This window comes from Stomoxys calcitrans, chromosome 5 (genome assembly GCF_963082655.1).
Source record: "Stomoxys calcitrans chromosome 5, idStoCalc2.1, whole genome shotgun sequence".
Lineage (NCBI taxonomy): Eukaryota > Metazoa > Arthropoda > Insecta > Diptera > Muscidae > Stomoxys > Stomoxys calcitrans.
The window spans coordinates 103,866,605-103,886,209 of NC_081556.1; the positions used below are offsets into that span (position 1 = coordinate 103,866,605).

Genomic DNA, 19,605 nt, shown 5'->3' on the forward strand with positions numbered 1-19,605 from the left:
AAAAAAACGCAATTCCTTGGCAACAAATCTGTAAGGTCTAAAGTTCAATTTGTGTTTGCTTGCTTTGTACCCCCGCACCTCCTTCTATTGTTATTGTTTAGCTTTGTTAATTTTACTTTCTATGCTGTTTGATTGTTATACGTCAGCCCATATAATGGACTAGTGTGTGTGTGTACGTGTGTATGTTGGCTACTACTGTAATTCGTATCTCTCTGAGTTTATTTTTGCTTAGTGTTTTGAGTGGTGAAGTGCGGGCAACATCTCTTTTTTACAATCATTTTATTTTGCCGAGTGTTTTTAAACAATTTGAAAATTTGCAGTTTTCCCCCGTGTGTCGTTGTGCTGTGTTGAGGAACAATAAAATTTTATTGGAGTACTTTTGTTTAGACTGCAAAGATGTCGGCTTTACTTAAATTTCGGAGACTGGCCAGAGGTAAGTCAAGTTGTCAGCTGTGTGCTTGCAATGATCGTCGATCGCCAAAAAATAATTCATTATCAGCGAAAATTTAAATTAATTTTTTCTTGCATGCCTTCTTTTGTTTTTAATTACATAATGCATAAAAAATATTGTTGAGCTCGAAGTGGAATACAGTTATAACAATAACAAAAGTTGATTCTTAGATGATAGGTGTGGGTGTCCGTCCAACAGTTGTTTGTTATAATAAAGCCATTTCTAAATTTATTGCTTTTACTTACCGGTGCATAGATGAAAAAAAAAAATTGATAAGGTGAATCTGTCCAATAAGCGATAGTGCAATAGTGCTGTCCTAAGCTAATACCTACATACACACTTCTCGCTTATCTACCCATGCAAGATAGGTGTTGTCAGGTTATCATGTAGTCAAATCTGTAAGCCCTTAGCATTCATCACCTGCAACCAGTTATTTTACAATAAAGCAAAATACGAGTACATTTTATTGCAGTGAACGAGAAATGAAAGTTTAATTATGCTTTAAATGTACGAATATTGAACAACCTAAGATCTCCCAAAAGTGTTTAACTAGAGTGTACATGGATATGCCCTTAAGAATGGTGGTATTTCAACTAAAAACCATGTTTTTAATATTTCAAGCGAAGTGGACCCCATAAATTGAGTGTCTTGTGTGTTTTTATTAAATAATCTAATGATAACTCTAGATCTTAAGACGGTCCCAACACGGCCCCTGCTTATCAATTTATGGCTGCGATCAGTGTTGCGAATTTGCAAATTTTGCTCATGAACATTCCACTAAGGAACAGGGGCAAATTTCTCACATATCAATGAGTGCAGTCCGATTTAAGTTTTAAGCTCAATGATAAGGGGCCTCCTTTTTATAGCCGTGTCCGAACAGCGTATCTCGGGAGGAGTAATGCCTCAAGCGTCTTTGCCACTGGTGAGAGAAGGGAGATCGGTCTGTACGACTCCCCCAAACTCGGGTCTTTTCCAGGCTTCAGTAGCGGGATCACTCTGCCCATTTCCATTCCAGACATTGGGAACTATAATAGTGTTCAATGACAGGTTAAGGACAGTGGTAAGGTACTCAACTCCAGGTGAATCCAGATTTTTCAGCATCAATGTAGAGATTCCGTCGGGGCCCAACGCCTTTGAAGATTTGGCGCCACGGATGACATTCGTAACTTCGCCCACGGTAAATTGTAATGGCTGTTCATCGGCTCGGAGACCACGAATACGGCGAATGGCTCTCCTCCTTGCCCTGTCTCTCTCGGGATGCACAATAAATTGACGGTAGAACAACCTGGCGCATCTCTTCGGATCAGTCAAGGTTATCTCGTCCAAAGTGGCTGAGGTCCTGTCGTCCCGTCTACCGGGCTTCGAGAGAGACTTAACAGTGGCCCACAGTTTGCCTGCACCGGTGCCTAAGTTACATTGCTCCAAGTGTTCCAGCCACAAATTCCGCTTATGTTCGTTGACTATCCTGTATATTTCCAAATTCAGCTCGGGATGCAATTGATATGTCTGGCGAGCTGCTGCACCTCCTCGTAATCCTAGTGGGGGCATCCTCATTCACCGTGCAAAACGTGGAGCTATCTCATGTGCATTAAAATCCCCCAGAACCAGGCGATTATGGCCAGATAGCAACCCACTTATGTCGGGATTGTAAACCTGGCCATTAATCGGGACACAGCTACCAACCGGCGGTATATACACGTTGTATATCTCTATCTCGGCAGTACCAGACCTGACTGCTACCCCCATACATTCCATGTATGGGTCACTTGCGTCAAGCGCAGGCGAGACAGGGCTATACTGCACGGAATGGTGTACAACGAAGGCCAATCCCCCACCTCCATTCCTTGAGCGATCCTTACGTAGCACATTGTAACCGTGACAACTGTGCAAGCTGCAGGTGTTGGTCAGCTTTGTCTCCTGGATCGCTTCGACCGATATGCTCTTCCGACTCATAAAGTCTACGATCTCATCGATCTTGCCACGCAGTCCATTGCAGTTTAACTGCATGAACGATACACTTCCCGGTACTGGTCTGGCAATAGTAGGGCTAGGGTGCTGTCGTTGCATAAATTGCCGTACGAGAGAGATTGGGGGGTCACATAGTCCGACGACGAGGACGCCGAAGGCGACGACGGCGACGCTTGTGACCCACTGCTGGCTATGTTCGCACAGCACCTTGCGACATGGCCAGAGCAACAACGAAAATGTACCCACTCCATGCACCGGTTACACCTCACCGACACCGACCGATGATGAAGGCGGTTCTGGCAAACCGAACAGAACCAGTGTCCGGGGTTCTTTTCAATACCGGCACGGACCAGAAGCGTGCGGAGAAAGCACTCCGGGATGTGCCTCTCCCATGACGAAAAAAGACGAACACGTACACTGAGGCGGCAGCCCTTGCCGATGTGGATTCCATCGGGTCAATCCGGTGCCATGGGATTGAGTATCCCAAGTGCTGCCGGCAAGTGACCTTGTTTCTATTTCTGACCTTATCGCAAATTGCAGTGGCATGTGAAAGGAATATGTAAGAGCTGTAAAATGTCACACCGAGTATTTTGGAACACTATGGTTGGAATTGTTACTCCATCCTTTATCATATTCAGCTCTTCACCGTGGGTTTATGTAGTGAACCATGTGACTGAAGAGTTGGTGGCAGATATCTTCAGATCTCTTGGAGCGAAATAAGCGGCAAGTTTGTTGAGGCAGTCGTTTAACCTATCGCAAATGTTTCTTTGTGTTGCCTGCCAAAGATTTAAGGATTTTGTTTCTTGCTAAATCGCAGATTGCAGTGGTATGGGTTGGTGCAAGAAGAGGCTGTCCGTGCTTTCGTTATCCAATGACATAAAGCGGGGGTGGATAGAGCTTAGAGAAATAGCGAATAAGGAGGAGAGAACACTCTCTTTGGAAAATCTACGTTTAACTCTACGGGGCTTAGACTACGCAATTCAAATCACAATCCACCTCTTCCTCGAGTTCGGGAGTTGGCGCAGCCTGGGAACTTCTTTGCCTTCCGCACAAATCTCCTATTCTTCATGTTTCTCTTTGGGTGTTTGACAATTGTCTACTAAAATTGGCTGCACACTTCTATGAGTCTGGTATTTTGTGCTCCTTCGTGGTTGTAGATTTAATTGTCGGCCTGTTCATTGGCAACTGAGCTTGTGTTGCAACTTCCGATATGTTTTAACATTTTTTTCGCTTGTTCTCTTCAACCAATTTTCTAATCTCCTGGCTAAGTTCATTTATCCTCGTGCTGCCAGGGTTGCTTTGGCTAAGTTCATTTTGTACATCTGCAATCCCAATGCAGTCGGTTATACGTACCGGATTAACCCAATGAAGACCTTCATCGACAATGGTTGCCGCCCAGTGCACTGCTACACCAACAACAACATCTGCTCATTTTACTGCATCGATCGGGAAAATTGGTTGCATGATAGGAATTCAAACGGCTGGGATGAAGCGGGATGCTGCTGGGATGGTTGAGCAGAGCCAACCCTTCTCTGCCCTGCGAACATAAGATGGATAGTTCTAGTTGTAGTAGCCACATATTTGCATGTGAAGTCAGTGATGCTCGTAATGCACCTACAGAATACTAAGTTCGTTCCGGTCCAAAGGATCGAGTGCTGCAGAAACATGATAGCCATTATGTAAAGTGTCAATAATTCCCTTTTTCATACCGAGTATCATAGGCACTCAGTATTTAAGCAAGAGCCGGGGAACTCGCCCTTTCTCTAAGACTTTCCACTCGATTTCGCGACGGCAGTTGCAGCTACTGCTTATGGAGCATTCTACTCTTTGCAACATGTGGACGAGTGCGGCAGTCCCAGCTGACCTTCTCGTGATAACGACGAACACCACACAGATCGAAGAAATGTTTAAACCTGTGGGGACGGGTTGCCACAGCTTTGGCGTTCAGAGATTATGATGTCATTTGGGCGAAAGAGCTCTATGGTCCTCATAATATGGTTTATGTTTCCTAATGCTGGCGACATTTGTAAGGTACTACACCATGCATAGAAGCCATTTAAAAAATTCTCTCCAAAGAGGTGTCACACTGCGTCATGCCGTTTGGACTCAGCTATAAGAAAGAGGTCCCTTATCATTGAGCTTAAACTTGAATCGGACAGCCCTCATTGATATGTAAGAAGTTTGACCCTATTCTTAAATGGAATGTTCATGGGTAAATTTGCATTTGCAATGCTCGGCCCACAGTTCCAAATATCGCTAGGAAAGGAGCCTACCTTGAATAGGGGCAGAGGACTATACCAGGCTGAGAGAGAAGTCTACATCATCGTAGCAGGGAGAGATTCAGGTATACACCCGTGATTGCTGTGGCTGGTCAAGAAACACCTGGAAGATGCTTGGTCAGGCTCAGGGAGCTGCGATTTGAAAGACCGATTTCTTCACCGCGAATGGCTGGAACTTTGAGCTCCAAGCTGTGTGGTGTTCTTCGTTATTACAGGTTGCGGATAGCGCGTCCACAGGTTGCGGATAGTGGAATGCTCCATACGGGGTAGCTTCAACTGCGGTCGCCGACAATCAGCGGTATCGAGCTGAGAGGCCGGGTGGAAACGGCTCTTGCTTAAATACTGAGTGCCTATTATGCTTGATACGAGAGTCGAGTTATTGGCCCCTTTTTATAACCAATGACCGTATAGACCGGAACAATCTTGCTCGCCCATAAGAGCTTGACGAGGAACACCAGCTCCACATGCAATTGAGGCCATAACAACAACAACAACGAATGAGTACCGACCCCTGATCGCGATTAGAGATGGAGTGGACTATAAAGTTCTGATTTCTACTCCGTTACTGTATGTCCTATCGTATCAAAAAATTGCTCTCCAGTTAAGCCGGATTGTTCTCTTCGCTCTCTATGTGAGCTGAGTCTTGCTGAACTCGATTTTTCCTTCCTCTGTGTGAAAAAGAGCCGGTGGATTGGCATCCCTCGCTTTTTTGGCCTTAGATTAGTTCTTACATCGTAGGTGACCTTTAATGGACAAACCAGAATCCACCCCATTGGCATCCACTTTGCCTTGTGAGAACCTTGGCTAAGCTATCAGGAATCTTTGCAGATGGAGATAGTTTCTCTTCGCATGAAATTTTTCAGACTTTGTGAACAGAACCATATTGGGAACCTCAGTGTAGAAGGTTTATGGTGTATGGTTTCCCTTAAAGGGGTTTTAGTAGACGTATTTTAGTTAGCCAAGTTACTTTCGAATGTTTATTCCCTCTCTCTCTCTTGTGACCTTTTATTTCACCAATTAGCTCTCAAACTAATCTTCTTTTCAAAAATTTCAGTTCAAAAACTCTTTACTCCTGCCGCCGTTCGTAGTGTTTCCGATGCTGCCAAATATCCTAAAATTACCACTCATTACACCATATGTCCCCGTGAAAAAGACGAGCGATGGAAAGGTAATGACATTGATTTTAACTTAGCTATGGCATCACTAACCATTTAATCTCCTTTACACCAACAGAGGTCGATATGGAACGTTTCGTCGATGAGGTCGATATTGTCATTGTTGGCGGTGGCCCTGGTGGCATGTCAGCTGCCATAAGAGCCAAACAATTAGCTGCCGAGCAGGGTAAAGAAATCCGCGTTTGTGTGGTGGAGAAGGCTGCTGAAGTTGGTGGCCATATTTTGTCTGGTGCTGTTGTGGATCCAGTATCGTTGAACGAACTATTTCCCGATTGGAAGGAAATGGGTGCTCCTCTAAACACCCCTGTGGCAAAAGACAAATTCTCGTTCCTAACAGAAACTGGACGTTTACCCATACCAATTTTTAAAGGCTGGCCTATGGATAATCACGGTAACTATGTGGTACGTTTGGGTCACTTGGTTAAATGGCTGGGAGAGCAAGCCGAGGCTTTAGGGGTAGAAATCTATCCAGGATGTGCTGCCTCGGAGGTTTTGTTCCATGAGGATGGAAGTGTTAAGGGTGTTGCCACCAATGATGTGGGTATTGCCAAGGATGGTTCGCCCAAGGACACTTTTGCCCGTGGCATGGAATTGCACGCCAAGACAACCATTTTCGCCGAAGGTTGTCGTGGTCACTTGAGCAAGCAAATAATGCAGCAGTTCAATCTCAACGAGGGTAGCCAGCCTCAGACTTATGGCATAGGTCTTAAGGAAATTTGGGAAATTCAACCCGAGAAACATCAGTAAGACTCGTTTAATAGCAATTTAGAAATATTTTTAACTTAAGATGTATGATTTGTCTGTTTCCAGACCCGGTTTGGTTGAACACACCATTGGCTGGCCCTTGGATAAATTCACTTATGGCGGTTCCTTCCTATACCATTTGAATGAACCCACCCCCACCGTAGCCGTTGGTTTTGTAGTCGGTCTGGATTATCAAAATCCCTGGCTGAGTCCTTTCCAGGAGTTCCAGCGTTTCAAAACTCATCCTCTAGTTAGGGGAACATTTGAAGGTGGTACTCGTATTGCCTATGGAGCTCGTGCCATTAACGAAGGAGGTCTGCAAAGTTTGCCCAGCAAATTGACTTTCCCTGGCGGCTGTTTAATTGGTTGCAGTGCTGGTTTTCTCAATGTGCCTAAAATCAAGGGATCCCATTATGCCATGAAGAGTGGTAAGTGGAGAGAGAAAGAACCTACTGTGCAAGATTGATAATATGTCTCATTTTGCGATTTACTCTTAAGGTATGCTGGCTGCTGAAAGTGTTTTGGAATCAATTATGGGCGAATCTCAGGAAACTGCCGGTTATACACCTAAATCCTATCCAGACAAGTGAGTGTGTTAATTTTTTTTTTTCATTCATTTACTTATTTTTTTCTTATTTTTCTTAAGAATTAAAAATTCCTTCATCTGGAGTGATTTGAATAAAATCAGAAATGTTCGTCCCTGCTTCCATAATCCCTTAGGCCTTTATGGAGGTCTCGTGCTCAGCGGTTTCTCCATATTCATGGGTGGTCGTGAACCATGGACTCTGAAACATGCTGGACCCGATAATGAATCCTTAAAACCAGCCAGCCAGTGCCAACAAATTGTCTATCCCAAGCCTGATAACAAGATCTCCTTTGATCTATTGTCATCGGTTGCCTTGACCGGCACTAACCACGAAGGTGACCAACCGGCTCATTTAACATTGAAAAATGATTGCATACCGGTCGATCACAACTTGGCTCTTTACGAAGGTCCCGAACAACGCTTTTGTCCTGCCGGCGTCTACGAATATGTGCCCAATGATGAGGGCGGAAACATGAAACTGCAAATTAATGCCCAAAATTGTATTCACTGCAAGACCTGTGATATTAAGGATCCTAAGCAAAACATTAACTGGGTTGTGCCCGAAGGTGGCGGCGGCCCCGCTTACAATGGCATGTAATTTTAACCAAAGTAGAATTTTGAATTTTTTGTGGATAAAAAACTTTAAGAGTTTTTGGAGTTTTTATCGAATGAAGAACCAACCAGCTGCATTTCTTTTAGTCTAAATATTATCTCCGTCTACTCATGTGAACGTAATTTTTGAGAAAAAGTTTTATTGTAAAATTAAGTAAAAAGTTTTATAGAATTTTTGTTTGGCCACAATAAGGGTTCTGTTTTTATACATCTGCAAAACTCTATGCGAGGCCAAGCAACAAATTAGATCTAATATTCGAAAACACGTTTATATGGTTTTACTCCGTCCAAAATTATATTTAAGGAGTTATCAGCGTTTTAAGTTGCAAATTTCATTCGAAATATCATTTACATCTGCGTCCAACATGGGGTAGGTTTGATTGGAAAGAGGGTGCGGATTCTAATCCAATGCCCCAGTATCTGACCTTCTTCTTGCTACCTCTCAGTAATAGCCCCGTCTTCTCACTATACGGATCGCACATGGTTTTTGTCGTCCTACCGACCGTTTCACCGTTCCAAAGTGCGTTTGTTGCCGTCGTCCTTATCTTGGACTGCATCGCTTCAAAAGCCCTTGCATTCATCAAGTTTCTGATTACAGTCCTCTGGCCAGTACGCACAATTTATCTGCCCTTTAATTCTGCCTTATTACGCTATGGCCCGGCACCCAAAAATGTGCGGATGGTGCGTTAATCTCCTTACACTCCAAGACTGTACATGAACTGACCGTTCTGCTTGTTACAGCCATGATGGTCAGTTTACTGCATGTAAAAATGTTTACACTCCACACCTTCGTGTTGACACCATTCTACCTCACTCATTCCGTGATCGCCCGGGTCTCCGCCTGCAGGACCGTATTATGGTCAGACTGTCTGTCGTAAACTGCTCTTAGTCCCTGGGTTCTCAATGTAGACTCCCAGGCTCACTCTCTCCGTAGCTTTGATCCATTTGCGTAGCATGAACTTGCAGACCGCAATAGCAGAGTTCGTTCACTCCAAGATCTTTTCGCTGGCATCAGTGCCTCGCACTTGACCTAAATTGTCTTATCAGATATCCGATCAGGAAATTTTTCCCATCCAGGTTATCTCAAGTATCGTCTCAGGTATCCGGTCCGGAACTTTTTTCCATCCAGGCTACCTCAAGTATTGTCTCAGGTATCTGATCCGAAACCTTTTCCTTCCATCCAGGTTTCCTATCGTCGCCTCGTTTATACTCCTATGGCATGGCCTGCCACCTTGTATCCATTCTGGAATCTCCTTAAGTCTCTTTGCCGCAGTGGACATACATATTTATTTGTATGTCCATAGGCAGGATATCCCGAATATTCTCCAGAGTCCTAGTAGGCGTGCTCTTCATAGCCAGGCCTATGCTAAGACATCATGGCTCGATATGGGATAGCTATAAGCACCACACAGACTGATACTTTGATCTTCGATCTGTGTGGTTTTCACCGTTATCATGAGAATCTAAGCTGGGAGCTATCGAACGAGTCCACAGGATGCGGATAGTGGAATGTTCCATACAAAGTAGTTGGCTCTTGGCTACTACAACAACAGCATGTTCTCTGGATCTGTTTTAATGTCCTTATGTTAGACTTTTTCTTCATCGCCGCAAACCAAACTACTGCAGTGTAAGTAAGTATTGGTATAATCACGATCCCATAGAGTCAGTAAAGTATCCTCGGATTCGGCTGAGCAGCTCAAAATTCACATATTCTGTGTTCCCGGCCACAGATATATCCTAGGGAATTGTAGAGCTAATGAGACTAGATACTATCTTACACATTAGAGGGCATCTAGCATCATCTAAGGGTATGCTTCTAACAACATGTAATCTACTTCAGGATCACACCCGAAGGTTCGTTGCCCTTCGAACCCCCTCCAATGTTTACGTCTTAGTATCGAAGGATTCTCTTTATTTTATGCACAACCTCGTGCAGGGCAGTCTCCACCCACCATCCCTTGACATAGAAATGCTGCTTGTATATGAGCAATTCGCTGTCGTACTCTTTGCCATGGTGTCCACTACACACTTCATGGTTTTGAGTAGATAGGACATAAGGTCTACAGGATTTTGGTATAGCGTAACTTGCCTTGCCGGACTTGGGTATAAACACCACCCTTGGCTCCTGCCAGACCCCCGATGTCTACACAAGTCCCACACACGCTGTGAATATATGGGCCAGGTAGGCCCATAGTCAGTAGTCAGCCTCTATCTGCAGTAACTCCGGAAATATTCCATCAGGTACGTTTGGCTTAAATGGTTGGATGGCCAGCTGCGACGGGACTCAGGACACTGGAAAACTGAAATTTAGGAACAATGAGGTTGATCGAAGGATTATGGATTATCCTGAGTCCCGTCACATCTGGCCATGATCTTTGCCATTACTTTCTTTTAAAAAATCCGCAATTACTTTTTAGGCAACCCAATATTTTGTTATGATATCCAACAACAGTGCCAAGTATGGTTCAAATCGGTACATAACCTAATATAGCTGTCATATAAATCGATCTGGGGACTTGACTTCTTGAGCCTCTAGAGGTCGCAATTCCTATCGGATTTGTTTGAAATTTTGCATGACATATTTTATTGTGACTCTCAACAACTGTGCCAAATAAGGTTTAAATGGGTTCATAACCCGATATAGCTGTCATATAAACCGATCGGGGATCTTGACTTCTTGAGCCTCTAGAGGTCGTAATTATTATCCGATTTGCCTGAAATTTTGTACGACGGATCCTCTCATGACCATCAACATACGTGTTGGTTATGATCTGAATCGGTCTATAGCCTGATACAGCTCCCATATAAAGCGATCCCTCTATTTTACTTCTTGAGCCCCCAAAGGGCGCAATTCTTATACGAATTGGCAGACATTTTACACAGATCTCCAACATATAATTTAATTGTGGTCCGAACCGGACCATATCTTGATATCGCTCTAATAGCAGAGCAAATCTTTTCTTTTATCTTTTTTTTTTTTTTGCCTAAGAAGAGATGCTGGGAAAAGAACTCGACAAATACGACCCATGGTGGAGGGTATATAAGATTCGGCGCCCGGCTGAACCTAGCACGCTTTTACTTGTTTTTAGCCCAAATGAAACACTTGCCCATTTTATGTTCTGGAAATTTTCAATACAATTATCCTTTTATTTTCTTCTTTGTTTGTTTGTTTCTTATTCGGAGTGAATAATTAATAGTTAAAACATAAAACTTATCCATACAATTGAATATCATTTCATTTTAAAATTCAGTGCTTTCAACAATAAAAATGGTATACTTACATAAAATCTTACAGATTAATCATAATAATAATGTCATACATAATCCTTAAGTAAATATGGGGGTTTTGTTCTATAGTATCGAAGCCCAATGCTTTGAAGCAATGAGTCGATACGGCAAAAATTATTCATATATAAATAATGAACAAATTGTGCATACTGCTGGCAGCTAGGTTTCATTTTTGTCCTAGGCCAGTTTTTAGTTGGTTTACATTTGATCATGTAGTCCTTCGGATCCCTTTTGTATGGGTAAAGGAGTATATCAACAATCATTATGGGTTTCATATGGTCTGTTGGGAACATAAAACAATTACTTCTTGGGGGAGTTTACACAAATACAATTATTTTATATATATGTTCCTTGGTTATAGCATGCGGATAGAAATTCAAATTCGTTCACATTCGTGTTTTCCAAGTGAAATTTTAGTGTTTAGGGGGGGTTTTTTTTTATAAAAGTAGAATGTTACTTAACTAACTAATAATGATACATACATACTTTGTATATGATTATAACAGCCGGTGATAAACCAAGAAATGAAGCTTACTTTGGACAGGTTGTGTTTTTTTTGTTTATACAAATAAGTCTTAATGTTTTTCTGTTTTTTTTTTAATAATTTTATTGTTTTATAATTTTATTTTTTGTTTTGGACATGTGCAAAATATATACCTATCTTTCGTATTTTCTTTTTTATTTTTATAGTTTATTTTGTATACATATATTTTTCTTGTAATATCTTATTTTTTGTGTTTGTTTTTATTTGTATATAACAATATATATTTAGGGATGTATATATTTGTTGTTGTTGTATATTTTACTATCTATATTTTACATTTAGTGTAGAATACTTAAAAATGTCTCATAAATTGTTGTGTGTGTTTTCCTTTTTTTTTTCAAAGAAATAACATTTTTGTTCTCTTTCTTATTTTATGGCTTAAAATCCTTATTTTTTTTTCATTTTTCATAAATATTTATTTATTGTTTTTTTTTGTTGTTTTTTTTCCTTTCGTGGGCTTCAATTTGTCCATATGAATTTGTTTTGTTTTATTTTGGTTGTGGTCCCTTTGACCTTAATGTGGCAAATCTTCATCTTTTTAAGATGCAAGACTTCCTTAACAATACATTTATAGTTATGGTATGTTTTAAATTAACAGGTCTTTAAAATAATTCTAGATGAGATCATTAAACAAAAAACTTGCATTAATATTAATTTTATTTTTTTTTTGCAAACAATTAACATGTATTATAGTTTTTGGTTGTACATATACTCGTATGTATATCTATTCAACATTCAACAAAATATGCTCTATAGGATGGGAAGCATATTCAATTTGTCATTGCGTTTACAACACATCTTAATTGTGGTTAAAATCCAAGATGATTTAGCACATCGTCGGTCTATCCAACTATAAGTATGTCTAACTGTCCGTCTGTTTAACTGTACGTCTGTCTAACGGTTCTTCTGTCTAACTGTCCGTCTGTTTAACTACCCTTCGGTCTAACTGTCCGTCTGTCTAACGGTCCGTCTGTTGTGCAAAAAAATAAAATTTGTCTTTTGGGGGTTTGCGTCAATTGGGTTTTTGGGCCATGGGCTATACAGCTGTGTCCTCAACTCAAAATATTTTGGGGCTTTAAAAATTGAAAATTTTCGTGGGCTAACCCCTTGCGTGAAAAATGTGCAAAAAAATAAAAGTGATAATTTGAGAAAATAGGTCAAACCTAATGATTCTTCTTCGAATTTCAAATCCAATGATGCCCCTTAACCTTCCAAATTCGAAAAATTGATGGAGTTGCAGCACTTTCGAACTAGAATTATATTTTCCAATTTAAGCGTACTAAAAATTAGTGTTTCGATTTGGAGCTCGTTTTTTGAGGAAAATACATGGGGGTTTGCGCCAATTGAGGTTTTGGGCCATGGGCTATACAGCTGTGTCCTCAACTTAAAATATTTTGGGGCTTTAAAAATTGAAAATTTTCGTGGGCTAACCCCTTGCGTGAAAAATGTGCAAAAAAATAAAAGTGATTATTTGACAAAATAGATCAAACCTAATGATTCTTCTTCGAATTTCAAATCCAATGATGCCCCTTAACCTTCCAAATTCGAAAAATTGATGGAGTTACAGCACTTTCGAACTAGAATAATATTTTCCAATTTAAGTGTACTAAAAATTAGTGTTTCGATTTTGAGCTCGTTTTTTGAGGAAAATACATGGGGGTTTGCGTCAATTGGGTTTTTGGGCCATGGGCTATACAGCTGTGTCCTCAACTCAAAATATTTTGGGGCTTTGAAAATTGCAAATTTTCGTGGGTTAACCCCTAGCGTGAAAAATGTGCAAAAAAATAAAAGTGATAATTTGAGAAAATAGGTCAAACCTAATGATTCTTCTTTGAATTTCAAATCCAATGATGCCCCTTAACCTTCCATATTCGAAAAATTTATAGAGTTACAGCACTTTCGAACTAGAATAATATTTTCCAATTTAAGTGTACTAAAAATTAGTATTTCGATTTTGAGCTCGTTTTTTGAGGAAAATACATGGGGGTTTGCGCCAATTGGGTTTTTGGGCCATGGGCTATACAGCTGTGTCCTCAACTCAAAATATTTTGGGGCTTTAAAAATTGAAAATTTTCGTGGGCTAACCCCTTGCGTGAAAAATGTGCAAAAAAATATAAGCGATTATTTAACAAAATAGACCAAACCTAATGATTCTTCTTCGAATTTCAAATCCAATGATGCCCCTTAACCTTCCAAATTCGAAAAATTGATGGAGTTACAGCACTTTCGAACTAGAATAATATTTTCCAATTTAAGTGTACTAAAAACTAGTATTTCGCTTTTGAGCTCGTTTTTTGAGGAAAATACATGGGGGTTTGAGCCAATTGGCTTTTTGGGCCATGGGCTATACAGCTGTGTCCTCAACTCAAACTATTTTGGGGCTTTAAAAATTGAAAATTTTCGTGGGCTAACCCCTTGCGTGAAAAATGTGCAAAAAATTAAAAGTGATAATTTGAGAAAATAGGTCAAACCTAATGATTCTTCTTCGAATTTCAAATCCAATGATGCCCCTTAACCTTCCAAATTCGAAAAATTGATGGAGTTACAGCACTTTCGAACTAGAATAATATTTTCCAATTTAAGTGTACTAAAAACTAGTATTTCGCTTTTGAGCTCGTTTTTTGAGGAAAATACATGGGGGTTTGCGCCAATTGGGTTTTTAGACCACGGGCTATACAGCTGTGTCCTCAACTCAAAATATTTTGGGGCTTAAAAAATTGAAAATTTTCGTGCGCTAACCCCTTGCGTGAAAAATGTGCAAAACAATAAAAGTGATCTTTTGAGAAAATAGATCAAACCTAATGATTCTCCTTCGAATTTCAAATCCAATGATGCCCCTTAACCTTCCAAATTCGAAAAATTGATGGAGTTACAGCACTTTCGAACTAGAATTACATTTTCCAATTTAAGTGTACTAAAAATTAGTATTTCACTTTTGAGCTCGTTTTTTGAGGAAAATACATGGGGGTTTGCGCCAATTGGGTTTTTGGGCCATGGGCTATACAGCTGTGTCCTCAACTCAAAATATTTTGGGGCTTTGAAAATTGCAAATTTTCGTGGGTTAACCCCTTGCGTGAAAAATGTGCAAAAAAATAAAATTTATCATTTGAGAAAATAGGTCAAACCTAGTGATTCTTCTTCGAATTTCAAATCTAATGATGCCCCTTAACCTTCCAAATTCGAAAAATTGATAGAGTTACAGCACTTTCGAACTAGAATAATATTTTCCAATTTAAGTGTACTAAAAATTAGTATTTCGAGTCGGAGCTCGTTTTTTGAGGAAAATACATGGGGGTTTGCGCCAATTGGGTTTTTGGGCCATGGGCTATACAGCTGTGTCCTCAACTCAAAATATTTTGGGGCTTTAAAAATTGAAAATTTTCGTGGGCTAACCCCTTGCGTGAAAAATGTGCAAAAAAATAAAAGTGATAATTGGAGAAAATATGTCAAACCTAATGATTCTTCTTCGAATTTCAAATGCAATGATGCCCCTTAACCTTCCAAATTCGAAAAATTTATAGAATTACAGCACTTTCGAACTAGAATAATATTTTCCAATTTAAGTGTACTAAAAATTAGTATTTCGATTTGGAGCTCGTTTTTTGAGGAAAATACATGGGGGTTTGCGTCAATTGGGTTTTTGGGCCATGGGCTATACAGCTGTGTCATCAACTCAAAATATTTTGGGGCTTTAAAAATTGAAAATTTTCGTGGGCTAACCCCTTGCGTGAAAAATGTGCAAAAAAATAAAAGTGATAATTTGAGAAAATAGGTCAAACCTAATGATTCTTCTTCGAATTTCAAATCCAATGATGCCCCTTAACCTTCCAAATTCGAAAAATTGATAGAGTTACAGCACTTTCGAACTAGAATAATATTTTCCAATTTAAGTGTACTAAAAATTAGTATTTCGATTTGGAGCTCGTTTTTTGAGGAAAATACATGGGGGTTTGCGCCAATTGGGTTTTTGGGCCATGGGCTATACAGCTGTGTCCTCAACTCAAAATATTTTGGGACTTTAAAAATTGAAAATTTTCGTGGGCTAACCCCTCGCGTGAAAATGTGCAAAAAAATAAAATTTATCATTTGAGAAAATAGGTCAAACCTAATGATTCTTCTTCGAATTTCAAATCCAATGATGCCCCTTAACCTTCCAAATTCGAAAAATTGATAGAGTTACAGCACTTTCGAACTAGAATAATATTTTCCAATTTAAGTGTACTAAAAATTAGTATTTCGATTTGGAGCTCGTTTTTTGAGAAAAATACATGGGGGTTTGCGCCAATTGGGTTTTTGGGGCATGGGCTATACAGCTGTGTCCTCAACTCAAAATATTTTGGGGCTTTGAAAATTAAAAATTTTCGTGGGTTAACCCCTTGTGTGAAAAATGTGCAAAAAAATAAAAGTGATAATTTGAGAAAATAGGTCAAACCTAATGATTCTTCTTCGAATTTCAAATCCAATGATGCCCCTTAACCTTCCAAATTCGAAAAATTGATGGAGTTACAGCACTTTCGAACTAGAATAATATTTTCTAATTTAAGTGTACTAAAAATTAGTATTTCGATTTGGAGCTCGTTTTTTGAGGAAAATACATGGGGGTTTGCGTCAATTGGGTTTTTGGGCCATGGGCTATACAGCTGTGTCCTCAACTCAAAATATTTTGGGGCTTTAAAAATTGAAAATTTTCGTGGGTTAACCCCTTGTGTGAAAAATGTGCAAAAAAATAAAAGTGATAATTTAAGAAAATAGGTCAAACCTAATGATTCTTCTTCGAATTTCAAATCCAATGATGCCCCTTAACCTTCCAAATTCGAAAAATTGATGGAGTTACAGCACTTTCGAACTAGAATTATATTTTCCAATTTAAGTGTACTAAAAATTAGTATTTCGATTTGGAGCTCGTTTTTTGAGAAAAATACATGGGGGTTTGCGCCAATTGGGTTTTTGGGCCATGGGCTATACAGCTGTGTCCTCAACTCAAAATATTTTGGGGCTTTGAAAATTAAAAATTTTCGTGGGTTAACCCCTTGTGTGAAAAATGTGCAAAAAAATAAAAGTGATAATTTGACAAAATAGGTCAAACCCAATGATTCTTCTTCGAATTTCAAATCCAATGATGCCCCTTAACCTTCCAAATTCGAAAAATTGATGGAGTTACAGCACTTTCGAACTAGAATAATATGTACTAAAAATTAGTATTTCGATATGGAGCTCGTTTTTTGAGGAAAATACATGGGGGTTTGCGCCAATTGGGTTTTTGGGCCATGGGCTATACAGCTGTGTTCTCAACTCAAAATATTTTGGGGCTTTAAAAATTTAAAATTTTCGTGGGCTAACCCCTTGCGTGAAAAAATGTGCAAAAAAATAAAAGTGATAATTTGAGAATATAGGTCAAACCTACTGATTCTTCTTCGAATTTCAAATCCAAAGATGCCCCTTAACCTTCCAAATTCGAAAAATTGATGGAGTTACAGCACTTTCGAACTAGAATAATATGTACTAAAAATTAGTGTTTCGATTTTGAGCTCGTTTTTTGAGGAAAATACATGGGGGTTTGCGCCAATTGGGTTTTTGGGCCATGGGCTATACAGCTGTGTCCTCAACTCAAAATATGTTGGGGTTTAAAAATTGAACATTTTCGTGGGCTAACCTCTTGCGTGAAAAATGTGCAAAAAAATAAAAGTGATCATTTGAGAAAATAGATCAAACCTAATGATTCTTCTTCGAATTTCAAATCCAATGATGCCCCTTAACCTTCCAAATTCGAATAATTGATGGAGTTACAGCACTTTCGAACTAGAATAATATTTTCCAATTTAAGTGTACTAAAAACTAGTATTTCGCTTTAGAGCTCGTTTTTTGAGGAAAATACATGGGGGTTTGCGCCAATTGGGTTTTTGGGCCATGGGCTATACAGCTGTGTCCTCAACTCAAAATATGTTGGGGTTTAAAAATTGAACATTTTCGTGGGCTAACCTCTTGCGTGAAAAATGTGCAAAAAAATAAAAGTGATCATTTGAGAAAATAGGTCAAACCTAATGATTCTTCTTCGAATTTCAAATCCAATGATGCCCCTTAACCTTCCAAATTCGAAAAATTGATGGAGTTACAGCACTTTCGAACTAGAATTATATTTTCCAATTTAAGCATACTAAAAATTAGTATTTTGGTTTTGAGCTCGTTTTTTTAGGAAAATACATGGGGTTTGCGTCAATTGGATTGCGTGAAAAATGTGCAAAAAAATAAAATTTATCATTTGAGAAAATAGGTCAAATCTTATGATTCTTCTTCGAATTTCAAATCCAATGATGCCCCTTAACCTTCCAAATTCAAAAAATTGATGGAGTTACAGCACTTTCGAACTAGAATAATATTTTCCAATTACAGTTACAGCACTTTCGAACTATATTTTCCAATTTAAGTGTACTAAAAATTAGTGTTTCGATTTTGAGCTCGTTTTTTGAGGAAAATACATGGGGGTTTGCGTCAATTGGGTTTTTGGGCCATGGGCTATACAGCTGTGTCCTCAACTCAAAATATTTTGGGGCTTAAAAAATTAAAAATTTTCGTGGGCTAACCCCTTGCGTGAAAAATGTGCAAAAAATTAAAAGTGATAATTTGACAAAATAGGTCGAACCTAATGATTCTTCTTCGAATTTCAAATCCAATGATGCCCCTTAACCTTTCAAATTCGAATAATTGATGGAGTTACAGCACTTTCGAACTAGAATAATATTTTCCAATTTAAGTTTACTAAAAACTAGTATTTCGCTTTAGAGCTCGTTTTTTGAGGAAAATACATGGGGGTTTGCGCCAATTGGGTTTTTGGGCCATGGGCTATACAGCTGTGTCCTCAACTCAAAATATTTTGGGGCTTAAAAAATTGAAAATTTTCGTAGGCTAACCCCTTGCGTGAAAAATGTGCAAAAAAATAAAAGTGATAATTTGAGAAAATAGGTCAAACCTAATGATTCTTCTTCGAATTTCAAATCCAATGATGCCCCTTAACCTTCCAAATTCGAAAAATTGATGGAGTTACAGCACTTTCGAACTAGAATTATATTTTCCAATTTAAGCATACTAAAAATTAGTATTTTGGTTTTGAGCTCGTTTTTTTAGGAAAATACATGGGGTTTGCGTCAATTGGATTGCGTGAAAAATGTGCAAAAAAATAAAATTTATCATTTGAGAAAATAGGTCAAATCTTATGATTCTTCTTCGAATTTCAAATCCAATGATGCCCCTTAACCTTCCAAATTCAAAAAATTGATGGAGTTACAGCACTTTCGAACTAGAATAATATTTTCCAATTACAGTTACAGCACTTTCGAACTATATTTTCCAATTTAAGTGTACTAAAAATTAGTGTTTCGATTTTGAGCTCGTTTTTTGAGGAAAATACATGGGGGTTTGCGTCAATTGGGTTTTTGGGCCATGGGCTATACAGCTGTGTCCTCAACTCAAAATATTTTGGGGCTTTGAAAATTGAAAATTTTCGTGGGCTAACCCCTTGCGTGAAAAATGTGCAAAAAATTAAAAGTGATAATTTGAGAAAATAGGTCAAATCTTATGATTCTTCTTCGAATTTCAAATCTAATGATGCCCTTTAACCTTCCAAATTCAAAAAATTGATGGAGTTACAGCACTTTCGAACTAGAATAATATTTTCCAATTACAGTTACAGCACTTTCGAACTATATTTTCCAATTTAAGTGTACTAAAAATTAGTGTTTCAATTTGGAGCTCGTTTTTTGAGGAAAATACATGGGGGTTTGCGCCAATTGGGTTTTTGGGCCATGGGCTATACAGCTGTGTCCTCAACTCAAAATATTTTGGGGCTTTAAAAATTGAAAATTTTCGTGGGCTAACCCCTTGCGTGAAAAATGTGCAAAAAATAAAAGTGATAATTTGAGAATATAGGTCAAACCTACTGATTCTTCTTCGAATTTCAAATC

The 19,605-nt window shown here is 39.0% G+C and overlaps 1 protein-coding gene across 1 annotated transcript; it reads left to right on the plus strand.

Moving 5' to 3' along the window:
- Positions 1-346: 346 nt before the first annotated feature.
- Positions 347-8,086, plus strand: LOC106080798 (electron transfer flavoprotein-ubiquinone oxidoreductase, mitochondrial). Its single transcript, XM_059369648.1, has 6 exons — positions 347-433; positions 5,753-5,866; positions 5,932-6,616; positions 6,684-7,045; positions 7,116-7,203; positions 7,264-8,086. Exons 1-6 carry the CDS (start codon positions 397-399, stop codon positions 7,799-7,801), a joined length of 1,824 nt encoding a protein of 607 aa, XP_059225631.1. The 5' UTR covers positions 347-396; the 3' UTR covers positions 7,802-8,086.
- The last annotated feature ends 11,519 nt before the right edge of the window (positions 8,087-19,605 follow it).

Bases quoted from the DNA above. Each gene is read 5' to 3' on its own strand.
- LOC106080798 (XM_059369648.1), top strand. From the start codon at position 397: ATGTCGGCTTTACTTAAATTTCGGAGACTGGCCAGAG. The intron at 7,046-7,115 runs GTAAGTGGAGAG...TTTACTCTTAAG, and splicing joins CCATTATGCCATGAAGAGTG to GTATGCTGGCTGCTGAAAGT. The intron at 7,204-7,263 runs GTGAGTGTGTTA...ATTTTTCTTAAG, and splicing joins CCTAAATCCTATCCAGACAA to AATTAAAAATTCCTTCATCT.